This window comes from Uncinocarpus reesii, genomic scaffold (genome assembly GCF_000003515.1).
Source record: "Uncinocarpus reesii 1704 scaffold_4 genomic scaffold, whole genome shotgun sequence".
In the NCBI taxonomy this organism is placed as follows: Eukaryota; Fungi; Ascomycota; class Eurotiomycetes; order Onygenales; family Onygenaceae; genus Uncinocarpus; species Uncinocarpus reesii.
In genome coordinates, this window is record NW_003052497.1 from 668,729 (window position 1) to 685,633 (window position 16,905).

Below are 16,905 nucleotides of genomic sequence, written 5' to 3' on the forward strand. Positions count from 1 at the left end.
TCCTTTGAATTCTCTACCGGGGCCGACAACGCTGCAGTGGCGAAGATAGCAATGAGGATAGCGACGAACTTCATCGTGTAGGAGGATGCTTGGAGGCTACAAACATGGGTAAGCTGGGAAACAAGATGCTTCTGCCATGAGTGGTTTCTCACTTACTGCTCTTGGATAAGGGAAAGTGTTCTGAGCTTCGGAGGTTTGTATACTGTGCTTGAGATATCGGGCGTTGTGTTGAGAGGGTGGGCTACTGGAGACGGGGAACTTGACCTCCTCTTATAGAATTTCCTACCATTGTTCCTGCTGTGCCTTGATTTCTCTGTGCTGACGCTTGATAGTCAAAGTTCAATGGAATCAACATCTCCCCGGTTAAGACCACTTGCTTGGGTGACATCGATGTGTGAGCTATTGCGGGCAGTGCATCGGATTCAGATCCTTCCATTACGGCATATCACCAACAAAAGTCAAAGCAGAGCGCAGTCGTCTGCGGGGAGGGTATCAAGGTCTTGAGATCTTTCCGTAATAGCTTTCTGGGGGTGGAGATTTTATCCCGCAATCGTCTCATGCACCCTATTGAGTGGTCGCTAAAAGAAGTTTCAAAAACAGTCGGGGGTATTCAGAACAACCGTTAGAAGTTTAGTTATCCCAACCAGGTCTTATGCCTTCGCAGCCGTTTTTCGATCAGCTAACAAATGCAACCCCAAATACACTGTAACTATACCCTGCCAGAACCACACATACTTCAACAATATTTTTGTCCCTTGCTGGGGCTGGCATTCTTCGAACGAATTCTTGGCTAGCATAGCAGAAGACCGTTAATATCCGGGCTACCTTTTGTTGGCCTGTCACGGCAGCTAGCTGGAGACGCTCAGTCGGGTTTTTGAAACGTCGACTGAGTGGGTAGATCGGAAGACCTGCCCTGGTGCAGGCAAAGTCGGGATGCACATATGCTCCTGCTTCGCGCTTCAATCATTTAAAATCGAGATGAGGGTCACTGAGTCGAAACACTCTTTCTGAACACGGAACCCATGAAGGAAAGTGAATCGTTTGCGCAATGTCTGTATCAAAGAGTACAAACAGAGATGAACTTTGCTCGTTCTCTGTGAAGAAGCACACAATCTCTAACCCACGTGGCATCGAATTTGAATTGAAATGATGCTTGCTCGTCAAGAAGCTCATGCCCCTTGTATGTTGTAGGACGCGAAGGATCAACTTCATGCCACCCCGTATTTCTCTTGACAGCCAGAGTATCTTCTAGACCTGGCTAGATGCTAGAAGCTTATGAAGATACATGACGATGGTCGGCATCAATCTTCGTTAGAGTGCCCGGAAGAGAACTCCAGTCGCAGGAAGACTCGTCAACAAGCAAGTCGCTGAGCGAAGAGCCCTGCCTTTTGCCATTTTCGACTTCTCTGTAACATTCCAGTGTGCTAATGACGGGTCGGCTCGTCAGTTAAGGTTTTTCCAGTTGGTGGAACGACCGTCCACTTGGTTATTCTATTTTTGTCGCCTGGGCTGGTATGAAAGGGCCCGGGGGGTTTCTCTTCAAAATGGTCGGAAGATATTATTGAAAGCTGGCTCTTGAGCGCATTGCAGCTGCGTAGTGTTTGTCACGAATGGCCTCAATCAATGAAGACGTTCTCTAAGATCTCTTTTCCATGGTTCTCGATTGATATTGACCGGCCAGCCCGCAGAAATCTCAATAACTAAGCTGCAGGTACTCCGTAACTAGTTAAAAGTTCAATATCCGTCGACATATATCGACACTTGTAGTCTGAATCTCGGGTAACTCACCAGCGTCCTAAGCTATAGTGAAGTCTTGACGGTTCTTTCAGCTTCTGTGTCTTGTTGGCGTATTGGGGGTTGCATCGTTGTGTGGCACAATATAACTACCCATGTAATTAACTAGTCCAACAGAATGGAGCTACCTTTTTTCTCCTCATACTTTCATAGACTTTTGGGACAGAAGTGCTCGTGTTGGCAGCGACAAATCGCAGGGCATCCGTTTCACGCTGAGCATGAATGGCCGTTCGTCCAGACGGGATGATCTTGGGAGTGGAGGTTGAGCCTGTCTTCGAGTCTCCTACTAGTGCGCTTCGGGCTATAAAACCGATCGTGTTGCTATTCAGTCTATCATTATCAAAACCATTGCGCCAACTTGTCCCTTCGTTTATGCAATCTAGTAAAACGCGATCTTTCAAAGGATCCAGCCCCTGCTAACCCCAAGCTGGCACTTTCAAGGGATCCAAGACAATTCCCGGAACAGCCAAGTTCGATAGAACGGGTAAAGGGAAGATAACAAAAAAAGTCTCCTAGTTTATCGGGCCCCGAACTAGCATCTCCTTCACCTTGACCGAAACCTGTAGCGAACGCCGTTTCTGATCGATAACCACCCTGGTCCTATCATATAACCCCTCGCTCTCCTCCAGCTCATGGAGATACAGCCGCGCCTCCGTATCCAGCTTCCCAATCACACTCAGATCGAATTTTTGGTCGGGTGGTAAATGGTTTGTCATGTATTCCAGCATCTCGCGGCTCGCCTGTTCGTTGGCATCCTCTCGAATGGTAAACACCTCTTGCCCGTCAGTATGACGAGAAAACGCAAAACCGTCCATCCTTCCTTCAGCGACGACAGCTGGCAGGTCCAAAGCAACAACGTTCTCACTCACGACGTATAGCTTTGAAGGGAGGCATTCCAACTTCTTGCGTTGTTTTCGACGGAGTACTTCATTTTTGATGAGCTCTCTATCGATCTGGACTTGTACTTTTCGACCTGTGTCGAATTCTAGCGTTTGTCCTAGGACCGCGCCGTCCTGAAATACGCATCTAACCTCGACACCTGTCCAGTCTGCAAGACTGCTGGAAGTAAAAGCACGGCTAATTTCCGCGCCCACCCGAGCTTCCGCTCTAGATTTATTCAGGTAAGTCGCAATTAGACTCGCATCGTCGCCGGTAACACTATCCGATAAATAAACGTTGTAGCGCCAAAATGGCCTTTCTTCTCCCTCGAGGTCCCCATCGCTGCTGGTGTCGTCTTCGGAAGACGCCTCGGCGGCACCTTGAGCCTTATCGAGATGGATGCGGTCCGGGGAGCTTATGCCAGGCGTTCCAAGATTTGCTACTGTCTCCTTGAGGACATTTGGACCGGGACGAACCTCTCTCGCTTTGCTTACGACTGGTGCAATGTTCGGTGTGTGTTGTTGAGAAGAGATCTCCTCTGCATCTTTGTTCAGCGTATATTCCCTACGTTCGATGTTGCGGGCAATCTGATTCATTCGCGATTTCTCAGCTGAAGTAAGAGGAATATTTTGGTCGACTTTGGTTTTGCAACGTTCATATTCTTTAAATTCCTCCTTCGCCCGCGTGTGATCGGGATTTTTGGCTAAGAACCTTGAAAGCGATATCTCGGCGCGCTTTACAGCCTTGACGCTATTCATGTTCCCTTTCCTAAACGGGGTAGACTCCTCGGGAAAACAAGGCTTAGATTCCGAAAAATGGTCGTAGGCTAAAGGGGTGTTTCTAAGAGGAGGCAGAGGCGCCGGTAAGGGTGGTGGTTCCGAAAAAGTACCAAGACCTTTTAAGGACTGAGTACGCCCTTTGATTCCCCTAGATCCCCCCCAGTTCAGGGCCGATGAGAAACTTGATAGCTGGGTATTCTGTGCACGTTCTTGCTGGGCGACGAAGGGGGTTGCTTTATCCTTAGCATCCCGGTTCCGCTCAGGACTTTCCCTGGGAAAGAGGAAATTGAAATTGCTTGGTGGCCGAAAAAGGTCTGCTCCCGATTTTTCCGGGATAGCTGGTTCGTCCTCTGGCGAAAATTGGCGGGCGGCTTGCTGCTGAGGAGGGACTGCACGAGCCCGACGTCTAGAAGCCATCGTGAAATATCCAGGTCGAGGTCTCCCTGTGGACTTTCGAGATCTAGCCATGTCTGCTTCCTGATTAAGACAAAGATTCAACAGAAAAGATAGGTGAGGCTAGTTCAACGGGCGAAGAACCAAACACTATAGAGTAGATTCTGCGAAATTTCTTAGATCAACCGAAGATGTCAAAATCGGGATAGGGGATATCCTCACTTTCAAAATAGGCTGAGATGCCAAAATCTCTCGAAACCGAGAAAATCCCTTCAGACGACGGTAGTAGAGTAGTAAATCCCATTCAAAACAGCCACTATAGATGTTTATCAGAGAGAGCAAGATGTGCTAAGAAAAGAAAGGGAAGATGCTGTTTTCGTCGCATGTTGAGAGTTTTATCGCATGTAAAACCTCACTTTATATGCCTGTGGTGGTGACCCGCCGAGTCAGCGAGACATGAACCATTTTCTGTTATTCGTCTCAACATCTTTTCACCGGCCAGTGAAGCGAATGCTGATGCTTGCCGTCCCATCTGAGCGTGCCTCTGTTGGGAAGAACACATCCAGACAGCTGGTGAAGAAGCACGTTGACTTCATCCATGGTTCATTCCCTCCAAGATCCCGGGCCGCTAAATCCAAATTTAGAAAATAGAAAATAAAAGGGAGCTAGAGATAAAAGACCTCTGGCAATCTGCTGCCTGTTGATATTATGTTCTGTCCCAGAGCAAGCATGCATCACAACGTTGTGATTTGATGTGGTGATGGCATGCAATTCACATGACAGGCGGTCGAACGCCGTTTAACGAACGAGTTAACTACGAGCAATGAGTTACCAGTTGACTACACGTCCTTTGCTGAGGAGAATCATGAAGGTTAGCAAATATTCGCACTGCTAAACAGTTATACTGCTTTCCCTGATAATACTGGGTTTAGAGAATTGGAATACAATATCCTGTCTTGCTGTTGTTCGTCTCTTCATGGGACGGAAACATTGGACGACAAAATGTCGAATACGGGCTTGGTGGACTTGGAGAGAGAGTTGACCTGCTCTGTAAGTGCAAGTCCTTCTATACAGGCTATGTGAATACATTGGGGAAGTCTATATAAACGGTGATTCTGACCTTTACCGCAGATTTGCACAGAACTACTCTATCAGCCGTTGACTCTCCTTGACTGTTTACATACATTCTGTGGATATTGCTTGAAGGAATGGTTCTCATGGCAAGGATCGCATCCCAACAGCCGAAGCAGACGTCCAGAATTTACCTGCCCCGCCTGTAGGGCTTCCGTCCGCGATACAAGGCACGATGCGAAAGTTACGACGCTACTTGACCTCTTTTTGCGGTCGCATCCCGACAAAGAAAAAGCGGCTGAAGAAAAGAAAGAGATTGCGGAGAAATATAAGCCAGGTGATGCTGTATTGGCAGCTCGCGCGGACGCGACGCGCCCCTCGTCTGACAATGATGACGAAGACCGCAGGTTACTGGAAGAAGTTAGGGAGATGAGCCTAAGGGAGGCACAAGGGAGAGGAAGGCATAGGGAAATTCGGGTGTCCGCATCGCGAGCTCAACGAGGGGCTTTTACAGAACGGTCACTCGAACAGCAACGAATTGAAGACGCACGACGGAGAAGGCGTCTTACCAGGCAGATGAATTCTACCACGAGGTCACGAAGCCCTCTTGACCCGAATGCGCAAAGAGCCAGGCAAGTCGAACACCAGTCTAGTTTACGGTCGCTTTTGAGCAACCCTGATTTCCGCGAAACTGCAATCCAAGAAGAAATCTTGAGACAAATCGCCGAAGAGGGGCTGTTAGACGGCATTGACCTGCAAAGCCTTGACCGCGAGCAAGAAGAGGAGTTGACGGAGCGCATTGCGGAAGCGTTTCGAAGGCGACAGAGGCACAGGGCTGGATCAGACGTGAGATTAAACGATACATCCGGTGCGCAGCCTTCGTCAGGTTCACGATCACAAAGCGCAAATCAACCAGGCATGGAGCAAAGTAGACGCTCCGAGACCGGTCGACCCCAGCTTTTGGCGTCTCGACATCACTCTGTTTCTCCAGCGCATCGAAGGAGTGCCTCCGATCGGGGGATCGGCCGCAGGCGAACTTCGCCGATTCCACAGCGTGCCGAAGAGCGGATTAACCCTGCTCGGAGATCTGTCACAGATGTATCGAACTCACCACAGCTGCGTCAAAGTTCGCAAAATCAAACAACGAGGCGTGAAGCGGCAGCAAGAGCATCTGTGGATGATCAAAATGTGAGAGCACATGCCAGACAACGACGTGGAAGTTCGAGATCCGATCATCGTGACCTATTGATTCAACAGCGGTCCGATCCCACTCCAACCGCCGAGTCTCCTGGCTCCTCCACTTCTCAACCTCCGACACCCAGGCTTTTTAACCCCAGGGCAGGGCTAAGGCATAGACATCGATCAAACTCTCTCTCATCCACCATCAACCAGCAAGATCGTTTGGCCGTCCCCACATCGAGACCTTCTCCAGCTGCCTCAGAAGTGTCTGCTCCTAGCCTTTCTCCGTCTTTTGTCGAGCCGTCAATATCTTGCGAGCGGTGTGGCAAGCGCAATTTGGAATACGAATTACATAAATTATGTACTCGTTGCAACAACGGTACTTATCATCTTTGTCTACGTTGTTACCGCCAGGACCTTGGATGTCTACATTGGTTCGGGTTTGGTGACACAGCTCAGGCTCGTTTGAGAAAAGCCAAGTCGGTTTGCCTCCAGAGCAACGAAGTCAAGAGCGTCCACATAAGCTCAATTCTCGCAAGTTTCTCCCTCCCGCGAAGGAGTTAATTCTGGCGACCACCAGGGAGGATGGTGCGCAAATGACAAGCTCTGATCCTTCAAGTCGACTTCAGGATGGCTTGTTTTGCGACATGTGCGAAACATTCGCTGACGACTGCTTCTGGAAATGTAGCGAGTGCAATGACGGCGACTGGGGCTTTTGCAACTCGTGCGTTAATAAAGGGAGGTGTTGTACACATGCCCTTCTTCCCATTGCTCGTGTGGATGAGGGTACCGGACAAATCCGATCTTCCAGCGCGGGTGGCTCGTCTGCTAACACCGCGCCATCACCCATCCCTGGATCAAACGTGATGGTTGATATGAAGCGGTACACTGTTTTAAGTTTCTCAACCAAATGCAACGTTTGTACGTATCCTATCCCGCCCTCCATAACCCGGTACCATTGTCCAACTTGCAATGATGGCGACTACGACATCTGCACAAACTGCTATTTGAGGTTGTGTGCGACAGGGAAGGTGAGCAGAGACAATGGAAGAAATGGGTGGCGACGCTGCCCGCAGAGCCATCGTATGATCATTGTCGGGTTCGAGGACTATGAGGGTGGTCAGAAGCGCGTCGTCGTCCAGGGCTTGGTGGGCGGGCTCGCACTGAAAGACGACCTTGATCCCGCCTCTCCAAACAGTCGTTTCGATCACTCTAGTCCGAACAGTCCGCTTACTCGCCAAGATTCAGACCCGTGGGAATGGCCCGAGGGTTCCAATCCCAATAATGGCCCAGATACCACCGGCGCGGCTAAAGGGACCAGACGCAAACTCAACCGAGCACGGCACAATCTAGGTTGCATCTCACCCGATTCCACCAAAGCTCCGCTTGCACCGCGCTTCCCACCGTCAGGTGGAATCGGCCTCCGCTTAATTGCGATTTGGTCGTATTATCCGGAGCCCGAGGAGACAGATGAGATCATGTTTCCTCGGGGCGCAGAGATCACGGAGGCAGAGAATATCAACGATGACTGGCTTTGGGGGTGCTATGCAGGGCAGAAGGGGTTGTTTCCAGGATACTATGCGAATGTTGTGGAGGAGGTGACTTGAATGATAGTAATGGGCGATGAAGCATACCATGTGACATGAATTTGATGAACAAATATCGGCGTGATGATAATTTTCTGATGTATGTACGCCGTAGATACTTCGAAGGTCATTTGCAAGCTTGAGATTGAAGATCCTGGCCAAATTCGGCAAAGCCCCGTCATACGAAACGAGCGCAAGGCTAACTAGTCGTAGTTTATTTTTCTTTTCAAATTTCCCAGGCCCCGTCGTTATTGTTTCTGAACTTCACGCCATCAAGTACGTGTATCAACCATCTCAATTGCTGACACCAACAAGTTGCGAAGTCCGCTATAAAAGCTACCTATCAACACCAACGCCTAACCGACCAGGGAGGAAATCCAGCTCCCAGGCAAAATGGCAACCGCAATCCCCTTCACGCTCGATCTCCCCACCATCCTGTCCCTTACCGCCGTCCTCTCACTCCTCCCCCTCTCCCTCATCCTCGCCATCCTCCTCGTCCCGTCCAACCACCTCAAATACCGCGCCCTCTTCTTCTGGCACGCGTACGACGCGCTCACGCACTTTTTCGTCGAAGGCTCCTTCCTCTACCACTGCTTCTTCACCTACACAACCCCCACATACGCCGTCGCGCGCGCCAAACCATACTTTTTGAATCGCGGCGACCGACTCTACGGCGCGGCTTACGGCACGGGGCCCACGGCGCGGCTGTGGCAGGAATACGGCAAGGCGGACGCGCGATGGCTGGGCGCGGACCTAGGGCGTGATTTCGCTAGAGTTGCTAACTGTGCTACTGGGGGGGCCGGGCGGGGGTGTATATCTGCTATCTAATCTACAAGGCTACGAGCGGCGCGGCGACGGCGACGGCGACGGCACAGAAGAAGGCAGCGATGTATAAGGGAAGATTGTGGTTTGTGGCTATTGGGTTGGCGGTTGCGGAGTTGTACGGGGGGTTTATGACTTTTGCGCCGGAGTGGCTGTCGGGAAATATGGCGCTGGAGACGGGGGATCCGGTTTATTTCTGGCTTTACCTGGTGTTTTTTAATATGCTATGGGTGTTTGTGCCGATTTGGGTGTTGTGGGTGGGTTGGACAGAGGTTCGCGTGGCATTTGTGGCGGCGGCGGATGGTGTGACGGGGAAGAAAAGGCAGTGATATGCTCCGTAACTATACCTAAGATGATGGCAGTCCGAAGCAATAGTAGCAGCATTCAGAACCTTGAAGCAAGCTTTGATGGCATCCCGGGAGCCCGTGAGAATCATCTCCGTTTCGATTTCAGCAGTGAAGCTCCACAAGAAACCGTTTGTGAACACTGTATTTCATCCAGCGGCTTTAGCTCAGTTGGGAGAGCGTTAGACTGAAGCCCCCCTTCAGCCTGCAATCTAAAGGTCGCCTGTTCGATCCAGGCAAGCCGCAACACAATTTCTTTTTGCCATCTTTCTTTTTTGCCTTGCCTTTCTCTTTGTAACTACGGAATAGCAAACTCTGTACTCCGTACCTGACTTCGGATCCAAAATGCAAAGCAAGACAATACTTACCAGCATGCCTCAATTCACTAGTTAAATGGGCCAATTCCGCACTCGTATTTTGAGCTTCGCGCTCAGCACCCTGTAGCTGCCATGTGCCTCAAAACCACAGCTAGTTACTAGAAACAGCATTGACTCTGACTCTTATCAACAAATCACGGCTCTGCTGCCCTGGAACATTGTGGCTGTGCGGCACCTTCCTGTGCACCACTGTTGGGCTTACGCACCTTCCTCCAACGGCGTTGCACAAAAGAGGCGTGGGGGTGGCCGTGGCGCGCTTGGCAATTGTGGCTGGTTGAACCACCCCGCCAGCGATCTGCCCCTGAGCCGGCTATATAAATCCAAGGTAGTCGCTCATCAGACAAGACACTGCCGGGAATTTTTACATTCAGATAACATATACTTTGTCCTCGAGGCATCCCGCGTGCTGGTCCCCGCGACTGTGAAGTATTTCGTCTTCAATCTCAAAAAGAGATGGCTCAACATCAGCAAAGCCAGTCAGGCGCCCCGCCATGTATGTTTTCAGCCCTATACATGCCCATTTTGAAAATGACTGCTGACATTTATTGACATCTAGATGATCCGAACCTGGCATACGCCCAACCGGGACAACACCCCCCGCCTCAGCAACATCCACAGCAGCCATATGGCGCGCCTCCCCAGGGCTATTACCCACCTCCGCAGGGCTACCCTCCGCAAGGACAGTACCCGCCTCAGGGTCAATACCCTCCCCCTGGCCAGTATCCTCCACAAGGTCAATATCCACCTCAGGGGTACCCTCCGCAACAGCCAGGATATGGATATCCGCCCCAGCCTCCTCCAGCTGGATACGGTATGCCTCCCGGTGCTCCCGGTTATGGCGCACCACCACCCGGTCAATATCCCGGTCAGTTTGGTCAACCGGGATACGGTGCACCGGTAGCTGCGGCCCCGCCGTCGCCAGGATATGTCCCAGGCCAAGTGGCTACAGGCCGAGACGCGACCAAGGATGCGGAAGCTCTCCGTAAGGCCATGAAAGGATTTGGCACTGATGAGACGACATTGATTGATATTCTTGCCCGTGCGGACCCGCTATACATGGCCTCAATTCGGGAGGCGTATACCAAGAAGATCAAGCGGAATCTTGAGCAAGACGTTGCTAAGGAGTGCTCCGGGAAGCTGGAGAAGGTCCTCGTGGCGCTTGTCCGTGGCCCATTGATGCAAGATGTCTACGCCATAAACCAAGCTATCAAGGGTATTGGCACCAAGGAAACCTTGCTCGATAGCGTTCTTATTAACCGATCCAATGCGGACCTCAATGCAATCAAACAAGCTTACCAAAAGACCTTTGGTAAATCAATGGAAGCCGACGTGCGTGGCGATCTCTCCATGGCCACAGAACAGTTTTACAACAACATCATGTCAGCCACACGTGCCGAAGAAGCCACACCCATCGATCCCAATATGGTCAACCAAGACGTCAAGAGCCTCCATGGCGCCATGGCGGGCAACCTAGGGGTCCCCAAATCCACCGTCTTCCAGCTCTTCGCCCTGCGGTCCAATGGACAGCTTCGCGCCATCGATCAAGCGTACAAGGCTCAGTACAATCTCGAGCTCGAGGCTGATATTGGCAAGCACTTTGATGGACATATGAAGAATGCCCTTACGCAGATACTACGCAGCGCCAAGGATCCAGCCGATAACGATGCGAGGTTATTGGAGGAAAGTATGGCTGGGTTTGGAACGAATGATGATTTGTTGATTTATGCGGTTGTGCGGGTGCACTGGAATCGCGAGCATATGGAGAGAGTAAAGACGGCGTATCGGAATAGATATTCGAGGGAGTTGCGAGGGCGCGTGGCGGGGGAGACAAAGGGTGATTATGAGAAGGCTTTGTTGGCGATTTTGCAATGATTGACTCCACGCTTATTTCTTCCTCTTCCGCACGTGTGGCAATCTCTTGGTAAGTGAGAGAGGCTCCCCAGATGTGCCCTCACCACCAGTGAACATGCTTTTTCCTTTACATTCCTCTGTACCCCTTGTGGCCCAAGCCATATTTATACTGTGCTCAATTCTGCTACCACCCAAAGAATATTGTGTGGGCATATAACCAGGCTCTTTCTAATATTTGTTTAATTCTCGCGCGGAGGGTTGTTTACAGTGTTCAGCGATGATGAGATTGTTTTGTTCAGGCTCCAAGTAGTTACTGATGACAACCGAAGTATGATGATTTATTTCACTCACACTTACTTGACTGGACGAAACTTCACCTTGGCTTCGAACCCTGGCCATTATGGTGGTTATCAGCAGGTTTCTTATCAAGCGTATCTAGTTTGTTGCCCTCTAAAGAGTGATAGATAGCACAACAATATTAATTACTGACCAAGACCAGTTCACTTGGTAGAAGACCTGCAGTTCCTATATATGTAGATTGAACCTTTAACCATGCTTGACAGCCACATGAACTACGGAGTAGATATACGTAGCCAAATTTATTAGACGAGGCGACAAGCACACGTGTGGTCGCGCGGGCCTTTTCTTTAGAAAGAAATCCATAACCAACCACCTCTATTGCAAATTTTGGTATTAGCAGGTAGCAAAGCAGATATCAGCAGCATATACTCCGTATATTCTCCCTCGGAGTATCTAGCAGACACCGTCATCAAAATAGCCACAAAGAAACCCCCCCCCCCCAGAACAAGGCCGAAACAAAAGTTCACCAATCCATTCAGAATCTGCTCAATGATGCCACTCATTCCGATTACCCTCGTGCTCCTCCTCATTCTCATCCTTGAATAGCCCACGCACTCGCTCGCGAACGCTAAAGCCGCCCAACAGCCAATCATTACCGTGTCGACCGCAGTGATTCACGGTCCCACTCAATCGCTTGTAGTCGCTGCTCCCCTTGCGCGAGCTGTAGGAATGTCTCTTCTTCCCCGTCATCGTAGATGAATACGATGGTTCCGAGGGCGAGAATGGCGGGCTCATGGGCGGTGGGGAGTCGAGTAAGTGGCCGCGGCGTGGGAATGCGGTCTCGTCCTCTGTGGGTGATGCGACGAGGTTGTTTTGGTTCAGGACTGTGGAGCCAGATGTGTCGGTGATGATGGGCGCTGGGGATTTGGAGCGCGCGCGCCGCGAGCTGAAGAAGCGACGGGTTGGGGATTTGATGTCCGACATTGGGTCTGGACCGGCGGGTTGCTTCTCCCGGTCTTGGGAGTTGTGGAAGCCGGGAAGGTGGGCGGGCAGGGATGCCATGCGGGAGGCGTAGGGCTTCTTGCTGCTGGAGTAGGAGGGGTTTGAGCGGTGGTGGCTTTCGGTTTGCGGACGGCTGGGCTCCGAGGCGGGCGTAGGGCGATGGCTCATGCTCTGGGTGTTTTATTATCGGGAATTGAGAAATCGAAAGAGGCCGATTCAATCGACAAAAAGGCAAGGATATAAAATCCGATAATTGACAGTGTTAATGACCGTGGTCCGAGATTCAAGACGCCCTGCGTCGCACACTGCTTTGAAAATCCGCGCAAGTTGCACTTTGAAGGCGTTGTGCCACGAACTGTGCCAATCCAGTGGCCTCACTCTCCGGGAGGATCGTTTAACAAGCAAAGCAAAATTCCACGACGGAAGATAACCAGCTCTTTTTCCTCGAGAAACGAAACAATGGTTCGATGAACTGGGGGCAGAGGAAACAAGAACGGCAGCCGAAACACGGCCCAAAGCCAGCATTTATACACCAGCCCAAACCCTTTTCGCAATTCGAATTCCCCCTCAATTCGGCTGCAAATTCGATGTGCATCAACGACAATCTCGCGGCTGCACCATTGGCTGTGACGTATCCCATCAGCAGGGATCATCACAGTGCGCTTCACCAAAAGCAGCCTCGGGGGCGCCGTCAACGCACCGTCATTGGGTCGCCGGCGGGGAAACTCATCCACAGCTGTTGCACAGGGGACCACTGGGGCGACAGTTCCCCACGGCCAAGTGCCTGTGATCCCTGGAATCCGCACATTCTGGGTGTCAGAGCCGCATGGGAGTCCATAGGGCAGCCGAGTTGAGGCGGTGACTCAAGACGGGAGGCCAAGAACAGCCTTGACGATGCCACGAAAAGCGAATGAGGGAGGATCTGGCACCAACGCAGCGGGTGCGCCGTTATCGATACCGGGAGGAGTTGTGATTGTTTGATTTTCGATTGCTAGCGACGTCGCTGCTAACTACAAAAGTAATTCACAGAGTCAGTTGTGAACTGCATGGTGAACGTTGCCATACCATCTGCAGCTCCTCAAATGTGTCACTCTAGCATTAACTAGGTAGCTAGTGACTGATTCAATCCATAGTCAATTACCAAGTCGTCGAAGCCGTAGAAGTTAATCGATATGCCGGCCGTGACGATTCTCTGCTGCTGGATCCCGGACAATGTTCGGCTTCGGGACACTCCGAAATCTTCAGTCCAAATATTGCTGTTGCGGCAATTAATAGACGTCAAATCATCATTTCTCCAGGCGAGAAAAGGGACTTGATGCCCTCAACGTAGAAAAATGTATAGTCAAAATGAGTACTGGTAGTTGATGAGTGCAGCAGGATGGAAAGGGGTAATTAGCTATGTTTCTATTTATCGACATGAATGAGCAGACTCTGCCATGCGTCAATTCCCAACTGATGGCTTCAGGCCCATCCAAATGTGATTGGTCTCGCAGCAGGTCTCACGCCTGAAAGAACCGAATATTGGCCGTGCAACCATGTATCAGCAGGGTCCCATTGCATTGACCTGGCGGCAAACCAAATCCGCGGAGTGGCCTGCCCAATTACTCTTCCACGCTCTGATTCCCAATGCCTGCGATGGCGTCAATGTGACTTGCGACTAGGATACCCAGCCGGGCCAGACCTCTGCTTCTCTGGGCCGAAACCCCAGCTCCCGGGGATTGGTTATGGAATCCAGCTCATTCGCCCGGTTCCAGGCGACAATCCCTGGATCGCTCCCGTTTGGTGCCGGGACAACCTGATTTCACCCTGCATTCCGCACCAACAACCTCAACGGGAATTTTCGTCTGAAGCACTTCAGCAGCAAGGCGAGACAAGGGATGGAAACAAGCATCGAGCAAAAGGGGGGCGAATGGGTCCGCGGAGAACCTGGTTGTTTTGCCCTTTGTTCAACCTGACAATGGCTTGATCCTGGGATATCTACTCCGTAGTTATCTATTTAAAGTCGCTGGCCGGCATTCTTGATGAGCCCATCCTCCAGTCATACGATATTTACATCAGTCTTGGTCCCTTGTCACGACTTCATTGACCTTCTTCCCCCCCGTGCTTCGCTGTCTTGGTTCTTGTTGATACCCCAATTGCATCTCCAAGCCCTCGCTCCACTCTGTAGCCATGCTATGCAGCAAAGGCGCAACGGGACTGCTCAGGCAGCTTCCCCTCAGAAGAAGCATGTCAGTCAGAACTTGGCAATGGATTCACCCCGCTTTCCTTGGTCACTATAAGAGCAGTTTTGAAGCTAACTTCACTTCCCGGGAGCCCAACGACAAGCAGTTCTCAATCATATCTACGCATATCACCATCAGTAATAAAACGCTGTAACATGGCGACTGAAGCGAGTACGAAATCGCCAATCCATCCGTCTTACGGCTGACAGACAGTGACTGATTGCTGCTAGCCCCTCCAAAGTTTCCCTTCGCTCGACCGCGAGGCGCTGAACCTCCCGCTGAATTTGCTAAACTTCGTGCTACGAATCCTGTTTCAAGAGTTGAGCTGTGGGATGGAAGCCATCCATGGTTGGTAGTCAAGTACAATGATGTTTGCAGCGTCTTGACGGATGAGCGCCTTTCCAAGGTACGGAGACCGTTTGACGGCCGACGATGTTGGCGCATGTTTGCACCGCTAACACACTATTGCTCTGAAGCAACGCCAACGTGACGGATTCCCTGAGATGTCCGCCGGTGGGAAAGCAGCTGCGAAGAACAGACCGACTTTTGTGGATATGGACCCCCCTGACCACATGCGGCAAAGGTAAGAAGTACCAATATCGACATAGGAGTTGCTGGTTGTTGACAGGCTGATTCAGGGGTATGGTCACTTCGTTCTTTACGCCTGAATATACCGAATCCATCAAACCACAAATTCAAAAGACCGTTGACCGGTACCTCGAGGAAATGATAAAGGGCGGCTGCGAGAAACCAGTCGACTTGGTGGAGAAATTTGCCCTGCCAATCCCATCCTGCATCATTTATGACATCTTAGGTATACCGTTTGAGGACTCCGACTCTCTGACGCAGTGGAATGCCATTCGGACCAACGGTAGTTCAACTGCGGCGGCAGCTGCCACTGCTAACACGTGAGTCAAAAGGCCTGGATTAGCAAAACAAGTCCCGGCTAATATCAGTCTCAGGGAACTGTTGGGGTATTTGGACAAGCTCGTCGACAAGAAAATAGCGAACCCCCAAAATGATTTAATTAGCACTCTTGTCACTGAGCAAGTATGCATCAGCCATGGTCAAATTTTCCTAGTAACCTGGCTAACTATTCGACTATTGATAGCTTCAACCTGGCAACATCGATAAGCTGGATGTGGTCCAGATTTCTTTCCTCCTACTAGTTGCTGGCAACGCTACCATGGTCAACATGATCAATTTGGTGAGGGTCCTTCAAACGCAGCCTGACATTTCAATGCTTACGCCTTGCACAGGGTGTTGTTACGCTTCTTGAACATCCAGACCAGTTGGAGGACCTTAAGAGAGACCCGTCTCTTGCGAAACCCTTTGTTGAAGAGCTGTGTCGATATCACACGGCCTCTGCCCTGGCTACACGTCGCGTCGCAAAAGTCGATATCACGTTGAATGGCCAGCTTATCAAAGCCGGAGAAGGCATCATTGCCTCTAACCAAGCTGCAAACCGAGACGAAGACATTTTCCCCGACCCAGACAAGTTTGATATCCACCGCAAACGTGGTTCCGAGAGCGCCCTTGGCTACGGCTACGGAGATCACAGATGCATTGCTGAGGGCCTCTCGCGTGCGGAATTGGAGGCTGTGTTCTGTAAGTTGAAGAAAAATCCCCTTGTTGCTGATGCATGATGTGCTAAACTTCATTTTTCAGCTACTTTGTTCCAACGACTTCCGAACCTGAGACTTGGGATTCCGCACTCGGAAATCAAGTACAGCGAACCAACCATGGATGTTGGTATCGCAGAACTCCCAGTGGTGTGGTAGAAATTCTCTCAAGCGCACCCTCCACTCTACATACATACACTCTCTACTCTACTCCGATCTGGCTATGTCATTATTAGCCGGGCTTAAGGAAATCAATGTTGCCTCTCGAGGAAAAACTATAAAGCTTTCCTAGCACGAGAATTAGATAATAATAGACTTAGAGCCCATCATTCAATAAAAATGAAACTAAAGAATGCTCCCGTCTTTTCCCGCAGCCACAGCTCTAGCAGAGCGCGATTTGGAATCAACAAGTGTCAGGGGTGGTAACGCCTAAACGTAGCCATCCGGAGTTAATTCTCGCCAACTTCGTCCGTGATGTGTGACTTTGAAGGCCGGGATTTCCCGATGGCAGCGGGATGAGCGACTCCGCGGAGAGATCTTGGCAGGGGGTCGCAAGCGCCTAGCCGCGCGGTTGAGCCACTCCATCATTGTCAAACGACTTCATTCATTAACATTCCTCTGTGTTACCCGATGGTATTGCCTCGACCGCGGATGAAGGCGACTGCAACGGCGATGTCTGGAGGT

At 50.8% G+C, this 16,905-nt stretch overlaps 7 protein-coding genes and 1 non-coding gene across 8 annotated transcripts; 6 read left to right on the forward strand and 2 right to left on the reverse strand.

Annotated features, from left to right (window-relative positions):
• Positions 1-2,306: 2,306 nt before the first annotated feature.
• UREG_06336 (uncharacterized protein) lies at positions 2,307-3,920 on the reverse strand (the record flags this gene model as incomplete). Its single annotated transcript, XM_002583323.1, has 1 exon — positions 2,307-3,920. The coding sequence occupies one exon, from the start codon at positions 3,918-3,920 to the stop codon at positions 2,307-2,309; it is 1,614 nt and encodes a 537-aa protein (XP_002583369.1).
• Positions 3,921-4,847: 927 nt separating this feature from the next.
• UREG_06337 (uncharacterized protein) lies at positions 4,848-6,373 on the forward strand (the record flags this gene model as incomplete). Its single annotated transcript, XM_002583324.1, has 3 exons — positions 4,848-4,895; positions 4,977-6,104; positions 6,272-6,373. The coding sequence occupies 3 exons, from the start codon at positions 4,848-4,850 to the stop codon at positions 6,371-6,373; spliced, it is 1,278 nt and encodes a 425-aa protein (XP_002583370.1).
• Positions 6,374-6,961: 588 nt separating this feature from the next.
• On the forward strand, positions 6,962-7,702 carry UREG_06338 (uncharacterized protein; the record flags this gene model as incomplete). The annotated part of the gene is made up of 1 exon (XM_002583325.1): positions 6,962-7,702. One exon carries the CDS (start codon positions 6,962-6,964, stop codon positions 7,700-7,702), a length of 741 nt encoding a protein of 246 aa, XP_002583371.1.
• Positions 7,703-8,074: 372 nt separating this feature from the next.
• UREG_06339 (uncharacterized protein) lies at positions 8,075-8,832 on the forward strand (the record flags this gene model as incomplete). Its single annotated transcript, XM_002583326.1, has 2 exons — positions 8,075-8,455; positions 8,518-8,832. 2 exons carry the CDS (start codon positions 8,075-8,077, stop codon positions 8,830-8,832), a joined length of 696 nt encoding a protein of 231 aa, XP_002583372.1.
• Positions 8,833-9,003: 171 nt separating this feature from the next.
• Positions 9,004-9,093, forward strand: UREG_07975. The gene has a single exon. It is a non-coding gene; the product is annotated as a tRNA-Phe (tRNA).
• Positions 9,094-9,677: 584 nt separating this feature from the next.
• Positions 9,678-11,096, forward strand: UREG_06340 (uncharacterized protein; the record flags this gene model as incomplete). Its single annotated transcript, XM_002583327.1, has 2 exons — positions 9,678-9,717; positions 9,781-11,096. The coding sequence occupies 2 exons, from the start codon at positions 9,678-9,680 to the stop codon at positions 11,094-11,096; spliced, it is 1,356 nt and encodes a 451-aa protein (XP_002583373.1).
• An 825-nt stretch (positions 11,097-11,921) lies between these two features.
• On the reverse strand, positions 11,922-12,545 carry UREG_06341 (uncharacterized protein; the record flags this gene model as incomplete). The annotated part of the gene is made up of 1 exon (XM_002583328.1): positions 11,922-12,545. One exon carries the CDS (start codon positions 12,543-12,545, stop codon positions 11,922-11,924), a length of 624 nt encoding a protein of 207 aa, XP_002583374.1.
• Positions 12,546-14,754: 2,209 nt separating this feature from the next.
• UREG_06342 (cytochrome P450 55A2) lies at positions 14,755-16,380 on the forward strand (the record flags this gene model as incomplete). Its single annotated transcript, XM_002583329.1, has 8 exons — positions 14,755-14,770; positions 14,830-15,005; positions 15,076-15,182; positions 15,238-15,507; positions 15,562-15,649; positions 15,711-15,806; positions 15,859-16,207; positions 16,268-16,380. The coding sequence occupies 8 exons, from the start codon at positions 14,755-14,757 to the stop codon at positions 16,378-16,380; spliced, it is 1,215 nt and encodes a 404-aa protein (XP_002583375.1).
• Positions 16,381-16,905: the final 525 nt, after the last annotated feature.